At 35.8% G+C, this 12,420-nt stretch overlaps 1 protein-coding gene across 4 annotated transcripts; it reads right to left on the reverse strand.

Moving 5' to 3' along the window:
- Window positions 1-4,330: 4,330 nt before the first annotated feature.
- Window positions 4,331-9,405, reverse strand: CSTF64 (cleavage stimulating factor 64). 4 transcript variants are annotated; one of them, XM_078591260.1, is made up of 10 exons: window positions 9,215-9,405; window positions 9,038-9,116; window positions 8,581-8,755; window positions 8,038-8,071; window positions 7,761-7,954; window positions 7,595-7,672; window positions 7,385-7,420; window positions 6,899-7,312; window positions 6,133-6,387; window positions 4,331-4,604 (listed from the first exon to the last, which is right to left on the reverse strand). In XM_078591260.1, exons 1-10 carry the CDS (start codon window positions 9,249-9,251, stop codon window positions 4,458-4,460), a joined length of 1,449 nt encoding a protein of 482 aa, XP_078447386.1. In that variant the 5' UTR covers window positions 9,252-9,405; the 3' UTR covers window positions 4,331-4,457. The 4 variants fall into 4 exon arrangements, with proteins under 4 accessions (XP_078447386.1, XP_078447388.1, XP_078447389.1 ...); XM_078591262.1 differs by having other exon boundaries at window positions 7,761-7,951; window positions 9,215-9,404; XM_078591263.1 differs by having other exon boundaries at window positions 4,331-4,598; window positions 9,215-9,404.
- Between the last annotated feature and the right edge of the window lie 3,015 nt (window positions 9,406-12,420).

The following is a 12,420-nucleotide window of genomic DNA, read 5'->3' on the forward strand; positions in this document are numbered from 1 at the left end:
ACATGAAGAGAAGAATTTGGAAAAAAAAGAAAAATATACAGAGAAACTCACTTAGTCTATGCAGACTTTATGAATAGATATAAACTTGTGCATTTTTTCTCTTATCTTCTTTCTAAAAGAAAACTAAAATAGTAATTACTTTTTATAAGTTTGCAACTCTAACGAATTCCAAGGGAATGTCAACGATAAACCAGAAATTAGGGCTAATTATGTTATTTAAAGTTTTTGGTTTAGGAAACATTATTTATAATTTTTCCGTATGAGCATGGAGTAAGGGTTGAATACACTAAGAAACAGAATTGAAAGAATGAATTTTTAATATTTCTATTTTATAGATTTTTATATTTTATAGGAATTAAGTGTTATTTGATAAACTTAATAAGTAATCAAAATATTTCAAACTAATTCTACAATAATTAGAATATATTTTACCTAAACCTAATTTATTCAAAATTTAAAAATCTAATTTGGATAGTTATATTTATGATGAGAAATTAATTAAATCTAATTAAATTGTCTTGGCTGATGCCAGGGTAGTGTCATGAATTGAGTGGAATGAAAATTTACTGTCATGGATTGCACAGTAAATGGCTTCAGATGCACATCAAAAAGCAGCAAAATTGTGGCAACTGATGTGAATTTACAGTTTCTGGTGGACATGGGGATGGCAGCGGATACATGCCAGCGAGTGGCAAAGTTGGTTGTGGCATGGGGGATGGTGAAAACCTAGAATATTGATGGCTGTGCCATAGGAAAAAGCACAAATATATGAGTTTGAAAAAAGCAAATATCATACTAACCTCATTGTCACATGTTCAACTGGCCGTATCGTGCTTTTCTGACATGTGTCTTGATCAGATTGTTCATTCAATCACTCACCCTCAAGACATAAGAACGGACTCCAAAAAGATTTTGGAGGAGCAAAAGCTCCTCTCATTTTTACTAGGAATAAAATCCCAGAGTGTATATTTATAAAATAAATGGAAATGGAACTACCCTAATTATTTCAGATTTAACCATTCATAGATATCATCATTTGAATTTGGAGCGATCTAAGCCATCTGATTTTCTCTCTCCTTTGATCTGGGTGGTGGATTGCCAGCATGTCATCAAAATTTAAGAGGCCCTAAAATTTTCAAAAACTGATAAAAAATTTTGGGATTATGTTTTGTGTCTTACAAATTATTTTCTTTGATAATTAAGGTCCGGAAAATCCATAAGAAACGAAAATATAAAAAATCTGGATATCACAAATCCATGAATATGTTTAAATGAATCCAAAATATATATTCTGAGTTATAAGATTTTTTATAAAATTAATGCCATAAATTATGTTAACATTTCTTGCAATCAAGAAAATCAGAACTTCGTTCTAAAAATGTAATAAATCATGTTAAGGCTTGATAATACGAATTTATGACCATTTCAATAAAAATAAGTACAGAATATATGTGATATTAGTATTAGAATTATGATGTTATCAGTGATTATCATCCTGGAGGTTGAAGTACACACCATGTATTTTGACCAAGGGACAAACTAATGCAATACTAAAGGGAAGAAAGGGGACAGCAATGTCAACCGCAGACCATGACCTCCATTTTAGCATAGATCACAACTATTAAACTTTCAACCTTAGTCTAGTTCTCAAATTAAATTTCAATCTACATGTGACTAACAAAAGCTTTAATGAATATATGTTCCGAATGATGAAAGAAATAATGGAGCAGCTATAAAGGATGATGAGGGAGCACGAATCAATAATATTAAAGAGGATATAATCTCTCGAGAAGAGGGAGGGAAGCATTGCCGACCCTTATATGATCAAGCAAAATGTAAGGGAGTTGAGATTGACTCCCAAAAAAGTCCATTTCCAACTCAAACCTAGTTAATCATAGAAGATTATAATGCAACAGATATGAATATAATCTCTAGTGAATAGAAATTTTATTTATGTGAATATCGTGAATTACTTCTCTGCAGACATTATCATATTTTGAGAAAAATGTTGAAGGCAATAGAGTATTATAGAACTTTTTCACATCTTGACTTATAGTTGAGATTTTCCATTTGTTCTGTAGAGAAAACTTTATAATAACGAATTTACAGATTCGTTTGACTAATTTTATTTTTTTCTAAAAGTAATTTAAAGCTTTCAAAATGGGCATAAATATTCTATGAAATTCGAAGTATAAACAGAAAGAAAAACTTGATATATGTTGTACATATTTTATAGAACATATTCCACCATCAGTTGGAAGTGAAATATCTTGATGATTTTTTATGGTTATTAAATTTTGAAACAAATCAGTTGTACACATATCTTACATTTGAATGCCCTTGAGGTAAATTTTGAGCTGATTTATTGCATTCTATATGTCATATTTCACATCATAGTACCAAAAATTGAATTTCAGCCAAAGATCGTATGTTTAAAAATTATGATGTCTGAATTAATATGAGAGTTATGATGGGAAATAAAATTAGATGGTAGAACTATTCATAGTATAGTTAATTTTGATCATAGATACATGAAGTTTTGATATATTTATTTTAAGATATTACAAGTCGATAATTAAGTACCAAAAAAATAGATGTGAACTCACAATGTATTTTAAGATATATAAAATATCATGAACATGTTTGATATATTAGAATGAATTAGGTATGTGTCCTTTGATGTCACAAAAAATATTTCATATTAATTTTGAATCTTAGACATATCAAATGAATTATTTTATCTTATTATTTAACAAACTGATAAATATAATAATATTTTATTTTTCATGTTTTTTCTAAAGTTATTGCATTTATTTCATGGAGAAATCAAATGTCCAGACCAACATGAATAGTTCTGGGATGGTTAACCAAACTGTTGATCTATTACTATTCAAATTGGTCATGCCACATGCAGAGATCTTATAAATTTAAATATTTTAAAATTAAATTATGAATCATCCTTTTATTATGAATGATCCTTTTATTTTTTAATATTTATACATGTAACTATATGCTGTCAAAAAAGATTGCCACCAAAATTGAATAATATAATCACATTTATGTGACTGTGCCTAGTAACATTGTAGTTCAATGCATAGGAAATATGTTGTCAAAAAAAGAGGGGAAATCACCTTTAAGGAGCCAAGTTTTTCAACAACAGCGGCACTAGTGTAGAGAATTTTTTTACAAAAAGCACTACATTGGTGCCATAATCGAATTAGCTAATCTTTATTTTATTTTTCTAATAAAAAATCATATAAAATAGTTTTAAAATAGATTGACAGTTTACTTACATCACAATACGTAATTTGTGAGCCATCGATTGAACTTACACAGAACCTTTCGCAGAATCTAAACTCAGTCCTTTGCAAAGCTGTAGATTCTCAAAACTATTTGTTTTTATAAATTTTAGGGTTGATACCAGAGAATCTATTGGGGGTTTTGAATCCATTTTTTTCTAGAAGGATTATCACTCTGCCCTCTATCCATGTTTAACCTTTAAGTCATAAATCCATCCTAGAAGTATGCACAAATATTTTGGAAATATGGCTACAATTGTGATATGGGTAAAATAAGTAATTTTTTAATCTATCAAGTTTATTATTGAATTGAGATTCTCGAAGATTGGACTCAAACTAAAAGCAAAATTAAATCATCTTACTGGAGAAAGGGGCTCATGGTAAGCCCTTCACACTTCAGTCTTCATCTTCCTGTCTTAACGCGTACATTTTATCTCTCTCTCTCTCTCTCTCTCTCTCTCTCTCTCTCTCTCTCTCTCTCTCTCTCTCTCTCTCTCTCTCTCTCTCTCTCTCTCTCTCTCTCTCTCTAAATCATCAAGTACCTTATTTCATCCAGTGTTGACTTGTCATGGCATTATTTGACACACATCTATTAGCTCATCATTTTTACTTTGTGGAGATGACAGTCAAAGAGAACCTAGCACACAAGAGTGGAGAAAGGTAAGGAAGAGTCAATCAGAACTCTTGTGCACTATTGGATTTTTGTGGGGTGATAATTTCTGAACTCAATTCACTTCTTTATTTGAAGATTAGAGTCAACTGTAACCAAAATTTACATTTTGTACTAAATATCATTTCATCTGATTGGCCTTCTCTCTCAACACTGTTCCTCTAGCAATGAGAAAAGGGCATCATCTTGATCTTCTTTTATTTATTTATTGTATTTATTTTGTAATTTCCTCACACAAGAGACAAACAACATTAACACTCATTTTTTACAAAGCATCTTCAGGCAATCACACAGCTCTTAGTTAACAGATGAGGAAATGACATAATCACCATGCTGTTAATCTCAATTCCTCTTCTGTAGCTTATGTAAAAAATGATTATTAATGGACATGGACTAAAGTCTATAATCATCCATCATCTTTGTGACCATAAGGAACATGAATAAGGATAAAATACAGGTTAAATGGACCTGAAAGAAGATAACAGATGCTACGTGGCAGCATCCAGGCCCTCCAGCATTCGCAGTCTCTGCTGTAGATCAATCACCTGCTGCCGTTGATCTGGCGGGAGGAGGCTCAGTTGCTCCGCCGTCAGCGACTTCACTTGCTCCAGAAGAGCCTTTTGCATCTGCTGCTGCTTAGAAATTTGAAATTTTAATTTCCAGGTTCAGTAAATTATTTATTAAATTATAGACTTTAGATTAATGGCAAATAAAATAAGTACGATGTTACATTTTTTGACAGAAGATAAAGAACCCAAATTCGCACAACAAAGAATGCATAAGAACATCTCAAGTCGAGAATCCAGGAATTCCAACATAAAGATTGTAATATAAAAAGGTGGAATCAAGAAATTAAAAAGAAATAGAGCTTCATGACAAACAGAACACATCATGAATTTGATGAAATTCGAAGGGTAAACTGGGCCAACCCATCAACTTATCATGAACTTTTGGATCTCTAAAATCGTTAGCAAAAAACTTTTGTGATATACATGTGTAATCTTCAACCGTTGCAAATGAATAATGGAGAAATATTTATAAAAAAATCATAAAAGTCCTTGTCAAAAATCTTTCAAACATATTTTTTTTATGCAATTAGAGTTTTAATTTATTAAGAAGAGTTTTGATACATATAATGCTAAAATCGATTGGTAAAACCTAGGTAAATGCAACCTGACCTGATATGAAGATGACTAAGTCATTATAGTTCAAATGCCTCAGGCATTTGAACTAAAATGACTAAGTTAGAGTTTCATGAATGCGCAATATTAGAGCAAAACCAAAATAGAGGAATATGAAATTCCCGAATTGTGAGAAATCAGTTAGGCCATCCAGCAAATGGAAGCTGAAAGACTTTTTTTGGAAAAGAAGAAACAGAAGAAAGACTTTTTTTTGGAAAGGAAGAAAAAAAATTATAAGAACGATAGAAACCTTTGAGAAGGTTTTATCAAAGGAAAAATAATGATGGTTACAAGTACTCCCGGGGTATCTCCCAGTCTATGCAAAAACTTTGTTGAGTGCCCCAAGGTCATAGGCATTTAAGGGACTACTGTGAGGACAGATTGCAGAAATACTCCTGGTAGGGATGGGGGATCCTATCAAATAACTTATGGCTCCAGCAAAAAATAGAATAATTAATAGGGTTGGCCTTGACCTGGGTCGTGGGCAGCTGGGTAGTTTGGGGGGGTTCGGTTTAAATGTTCAAACCAACCTCCACCAGCCCAGTGAGCACTTGGCACACCCACCGCACAAAGCCTGGGATGGGGCGACTTTTCTAGTTCTTTTTCTTATAAAAAATGCAATGACTTAATTTCAAAATGGTCATGCGAGTGGGTAGCCAATGAGCCAGTCCTTGAAAACCAGGTGGGAAGTTCGAATCCCAGTAAGGAACATATTTTTAATGTTTAATCCAATAAAATTAGCTCTTAAGTTGGCGGCTCCCATATACAGGCCCTCTGACCCTCTACGGTCCCGTGACACCACTTGCGGAATTGAGTGATGGGCAGTTCGAATTTAAACCCGAAATCGAACCACCCACCACGCCAGGGATTTGGGCAGTCAGAAACTCACCCATATGGTTTGGGTTTCTGATCGGAAATGTACAACCAACCCTAATAATTAACATCAATGGGAAAAAATTAATTAATGATATAATAAAGTTACCTGAGGCGCATGCTTATCAAACTGTGGCGCCCCATCACCTCCAATCATTTGGCTCGCCACCGGTAAACTGGCATCGGTCCTACTTCTATACGCAGCAGAGCTCTCAATTTGTGAGTCACTGCTTGTTTCTTCCAATTTTGGACGCTTTGGAAGATGAACTCCATCTTGAGAAATCCGTACTTGAGAGCTCCACGTAGAGTCATAACCAGGTGAGGAGTAGCTCCCAGGCTCTCCTGGTAAATGTGCTGCGATCCTCTGTTTCAACAGAAAATACAGAAAAATCCTGAGATAGATATGAATAATCAATATAAAAACATGGATTGGAAAATTTGTAACTATCCCATAAAGTGCATTTCTGAAGAAGGAGAAAATCGATAGGCTAAAAGTGAGGGAACGGAAAGAGAGAGAAAGAAAGTCCCAAGAATAAATATATTTTTTAAAGAAACAGAAGCAGAGGAGTTTCACAGGAGTAGGGAGTGGTTTTAGCAGATGATGACATAAAATCATCATTGTCAAGCAGTCCTGTCATCATCATTGTATGCAGCTTGAATGATGATGACGATTTCATAATCTTCACCTTTACAGTCAGAATCATCCTGTCCGCAGACAATTCACGATGATCAGTTTGTCATCTGAGCGAGGCTCGAAGAGGGAGAGTGCCAAGCGGACAGTGGAAAGACAATTACGATGACCATTTTGACATCATCATCGTCTCCAGTGATGACAAACATTAGAAGGGAGGGAGGAGAGAGATGAGAGAGTTGACCTGGGATGGTGGAAAGCGTCCAGAGGGCAGTTGTTGGATGATGCCACTAGAATGGACTCCTCCGGTTACAGAGGCAATAAGTCTGTCTTGTTGAAGCAAACCTCTAGAGGGCAACCCGGAGGTCAACGAGGAAGTAGTCAACCCTACGTGCGGCTGAGAGAATATTTGCACTCCAGGCTTTCCCATTAGGGCATGAGATAAATGCGGACCTGGTTGAAGCTGAGGTTGCGGGATTAGAGGACTCGTCCCGGGGCCCGAAATTGGCACTTCTGGCAGCTTGGCCAGAATTCCAGGCTGAATGTGTGGTTGCCCATGAAAAGGCGGGGGAATGGGTTTCTGGGCTTCGAGGCCATCTTGAGAAAGAGCTAGAGAAGAAGAAGAAGAAGGCCGCTGCCGAAGATTTGGATTTTGAAGCTGCAGATGGAAGAGATGCCGGATTAGATTCCAGATGATTCCAAGTGCTCTGAATAAGAAGAAGAAACTCACTGTTTGTGGCGTGACCATATTGAGGATTATCTGGGCCTGTGTCATCACGAATTCAAGCACACATTTAAACCGATATAGAGGCAATATCATCAATCTAATTACGTTCACCAGAAGAAATTTTCTTACTCTACCACTCCCCTTTTCTTATAAATCTTGACATTAGTTTTGTCATCGGAGGAAAAGATAAAAGGAAAGCATTTTGTATATCACCTGGAAGAGAGCCTTGGGTAATTGCACACTACTCTGCAGAAGTTGTCGAGCCAATGGGCCATTTTGTGTTGCTAAGCTCTAAAATTTGAGTTTATTAGATTGATTTGAAGAAAACTATAAATCCCAAATTAGATACATCAAAATGAGTATAATATATAAAAATTACCTTCATTTCGGTCATGACTTGAGACAGTTGATGTCTGGACATTTTTGACAAATATTGAGTTAGCGGGTCAGCTCCAAGAGGTACTTGTGAAGCCTCACCAAGTGCTTTTGCTAAGGTTGCAGCTGCGCTAACTGCCAACTGTTGACCGATCGGCTGATGAAGAGATGAATCTCCCAGGATTGATGGAGCACCTTCTTTCAGGCATGTGAATGACGCTTTCAATTTCATTCAGCGATGATGATATAAGAAAATTAAAACCATCAAAGGATGAACTCACCGGAACTTGATGCCAGTCCTGGGCCCCCTCGACCCTAAGAAAAATATTTCATTCAGAAATAGCTTAGATAGATCTTCAATATTTCCAACATAATCATGTCAAAAATTAAGCATCGAATTGATATTAGACAAGTTTTTTTTCGCATTTATCCAAGAAGTTTTTACATGAAAGAGATAGATTGAGAAAGAAATGGAAGATAAACACAAAAAAGTAAAGGGAAGGAGGTCTTCCAAAGTCAGTTCAAGAATTATTAAAAAAAAAAATTGCTTTCCCAAAAACATTCCAAATACGTTTAATTAAACTCAGCACGGATAAGAATGCAGGAGCATTAGCAGATAAAGAAGGCAACAGAAGTTTTTATGCAATGTTTGAAACATGGAAATCCTCAGCATTGAATAACTTTAAACGGAATTGATTCTGATGTCCTTTAGCAGAACAAAACGCAATTTGCATTGAAGCCTGTTCCTAGAAAGTAAGACCAACAAAGACATGAAATAAAGCACAAATCAGATAACACCTTATTTTATTTGAAATTAAGCGTACCAGCTCTCGGCCTCGATCAGCGCTTTTATCATTTTCGGCAAAATCCACGCGCAATTGCCGGCCATTGATTTCATAGCCATGTAGATTCCGTCGAGCACTCAAAGCTGTTTCTTCATCCTTATATTCGCAGAACCCATAACCCTTGGGCTTTCCTGTTTCTCTGTCGAGCACGAGCCTGGAATATATCTAGTTCTTAGATAAATTCTTTACTTCAATTGTGACACCCTTTGCTAAAATTCAAGATCATCAGGCAAAAAATTCAATCAATGTTTATTTGTTTATATTGTGAAATCAAAAGGGTTTGAATTTCTGCCTCGCGGAGTGAACTTCACTATTTATTTCATCACTCATTCGCTGATTACTACTTCAGGATGATAACCTATGCTGAGAAATTAAAAATACAAGTTCCAAGAAGCATCGAACGTCGGGAATTCTCAAGGTTCTCGGAGCACCTCACCTGAAAGAGACGACGGGGCCAACCTCCTCGCATATCTGCACAAGCTGCTCCTCCGTAGCATCATATGGAATATTCCCCACTGCAAAACGTCGAATCTTCGTCATCTTCACCGGAAAAAGAAATCATTCGAGCGTAATCCTTCAAAAAAACGGCACCGCAGAAGATTCAAATACATACCGAAAACGCAGCGGCGCTGGGAAGAACTGGATGCCATATCATATCAACGCAGGCAACATCGTAATGCGTTGATTTTATCAGGATCAGGAACAGCTCTCGATCGATCTAGGGTCGCCAATTCTCCCTTTCGATCGTCGCAGCGAGCTTCGATGGAGCTCTGATAGGTTTAATTTTTGCGCTCTGCGTTCTATCTATTATTATTACTTTGGAAATCTATTGAAAATGATTATGTTCTGCTTAGTTCGTATTAAATGATATCTACCAGACTTTGTTAGTAAACTAGGTTTTAGAGCAGATTAATTTACAAATTTCTGCGTGGTTTTGTAAATAATTGACAGATTAATTGACAAATTTCAGACTGGATTTATGCATTAGCATTAGGGTGGAGTGGAAAGGAAAGAATCAAATGGACAAGCCTAACTATTATTTGATTTTGCGCCTTGTGTTCTATCTAATATTATTACTCTGGAAAGCTCTTGAAAATGATCATGCAATGATTATTAAATGATATTTACCAGAGTTTGGTGGTAAACTACATTTTAGAGCAGATTAAATGACAAATTTCTGCATGGTTTTCAAAATAATGGGGCTGTGTTTAAAGTTTAAGGAAGCTATCAGATTGGATTATTGAATTAGCATTAGGGTAAAGTAAAATATATCCATCAATGCCCTTATGACCTTGTGCATGTGACCCTCTAGGCCCATGTATCATTCTATTTAATAACTTTAATGGCCCAATAACATTTATTGACCAACCTTCGTAATTAACTATATCAACATATAGATTAATTAAATAAGGATCGATTAACCCAATCAATAGGCTAAATTTCTAGCCCGTGGGGTGCCAAGCTACACCTCGTGCTCTAGAAGATACCGAGTAGTCTCGAACTCTCTCATGGAACCTTTACCATCATCGGTTACTGTATATGTATAATCCATCATCCGCGCGAGACTTTCAAATGACTTAGGGTATGGTTTATCATCAAACACTAATACGTCATTCGATTAGTACTGATGCGTAACGGGGATCATTGGAGAAGGTCTTCTCCAATATCCTCACTACCCTAACCAGGGTTTTTTCTGCATCGTCTTCCTCGAGTTAATCTCCTCTTATACGGAGGGCAGATGATCCCATCTTGACTACTCAATCATCTCCGTAAGCTTCTTACTACATTTGATCAATATTTTATTTGAATCCCATGATTAGAGGCTCGTAAGTCATAGTCAAAACGTAGTCGTCCACTCACAAGATGTCATTGGTGTCTCAGGTCAGTAGATCACTTATACAACTCCAACTTCAATCAACCTGATTGACGTTTAGGTATAATACCATTCAGGGATTTTTACGGATCAATTCAGTGAACTCTTTCTCCAAAGATCACCCACTATCTGTCCTTAGTGTCGCCACACTAATAGCCACAAGAGTCAGCTATAGTTATCTCATAAGTAGGATCAGCTAGTGCTATTCTATCTGGATAATTCGATGTATGTCTCGTCTATCCATCGAATAGGAATATTTAGAATGCATATTTAAAGACTAGTGATCACTGTATAATGATCTCATCATAATTCACCAATTCATTGTATGTATTCATGGACTTCATTATAAAAATCACACGGAATAATAATGAACGTAAAAATTTTATTTAATGAACTTAAATAAACATGGTAGTGTGACTGGCTTGACGGCCACGTAATATCCATAAAAAATTACATTAAGATGAATTGTTCCATTTAGTGCTTGAGATTAAAATTCTTGCAAAGAGGAATGTAATACACATAAAATGATCCCAAAATTAATTTAAAATGCATATACTTGTATGACTAAATTAGGGTTTATCATCGACCTCAATGAATATATGAATTATCGACAGATTGATGGTACATGGGAGATAATAGATGAATGACTAGTTCATGGTTGTATAGTAAATTGATGGATGTGTGAACTAGATAACAAAGGGTGAATTGGATGGTGGACCTATGAATGAATGGATGGACAAATAGATGGATGACAAATTCATCATTGTGGCATGTGAACTGATCCTTATAGATGATGGCATTATCAATTTTTGGATAATTAATTGAACATCATCGAAAATCAATTTTTAAATTTAACTGTGATTTTTTGACACATCGATTCATTGAAAATTACTTTGACTATTCACGAGGAAATGATCTTGTGGGACTAAAAACATAGTAAATTAGGATCAAACCCAAAGGGAGCTTAATTTGGGACTAGACTAGAAGTCACATTACAAGACAAAGTCTTAAATGCCTTAATATACACCTCATTTACAATCTATCTATTTATCTATATTTTGGCCATTACTACAGAAGGATGTAGTGACGACAATGTTCACATACACAACTATGTAGTATAACTTGAGAGCTGATTAATTATTTTCTTCTTTTGAAAAAAAGACATAAGAAGTAAGTCATTGCTTCCTGTACCATGGACATATGACTAAAAGAAATAAATTCCATAAAAAATGAGAATATGAAAGTTAGAGTACTTTCAATTAATATTTAGGCTTGTCTGTTTGATTCTTTCCTTACCAGACTATTAAATTGATGTCTCTTCCAGGTTTTTGAGAAAAACCTTAAGTGAAATATAAAGAGGGAAAGGGGTCTCATTTTACGCACCCAGGCAAACCTGATTTGAGAGCCCCTCCCTTTCTCCACTCATCCAAGGAAGAGTGTCTTCATGGTGAGGAGATCTTCAAGATTTTCAAGAAGAGTTGAAGAAGAAGACGTGGAGATCCAAGCGCTGAGTGATCGTATGGATACTTTTGGAGGACGGACGCATGAACAACTTCAGAATGAACTCCGACCGGCAAAGTCAAGGGTGGAACGAGTTCCCCAAAAGGTACTTGATGCAGGACAACTAGGGAAAAAGACGACTGTGGGGATAGGTATGACAACGACGGGTGGAGGACGTAGGACAGGTTTGGATGGAGGGATAAAACAGACCGCAGAATCCACATGATCGAATTCAAAACTTAAAACCGATGAAATAATAGTGGTGCAGCCCCGTTCCTCGTCGAGGGCGGGAGTAATGTCTTCAACCACCGCGACGATGCCGAAGCACCAAATCCAATATTACGAATTCACGTCCGCGGGAAATCTCACGAAAGAAAGAATTTGTTGAAGTTCCAAGAAAATCAAATCAAATCTGACGGTGGTGGAAGAATCCTCGCGGAACACTG

This window comes from Wolffia australiana, chromosome 20, assembly GCF_029677425.1.
Source record: "Wolffia australiana isolate 7733 chromosome 20, ASM2967742v1".
Classification (NCBI taxonomy): Eukaryota; Viridiplantae; Streptophyta; class Magnoliopsida; order Alismatales; family Araceae; genus Wolffia; species Wolffia australiana.

What these genes read in the sequence shown, in the direction of transcription:
- CSTF64 (XM_078591260.1), bottom strand. Translation starts at nt 9,251, where the DNA reads ATGGCATCCAGTTCTTCCCAGCGCCGCTGCGTTTTCG. An exon ending in AGGACTGGCATCAAGTTCCG is followed by an intron (nt 7,955 to 8,037) that starts GTGAGTTCATCC and finishes CATGCCTGAAAG; the next exon opens with AAGGTGCTCCATCAATCCTG. An exon ending in TTGATAAGCATGCGCCTCAG is followed by an intron (nt 4,605 to 6,132) that starts GTAACTTTATTA and finishes CAAATTTCTAAG; the next exon opens with CAGCAGCAGATGCAAAAGGC.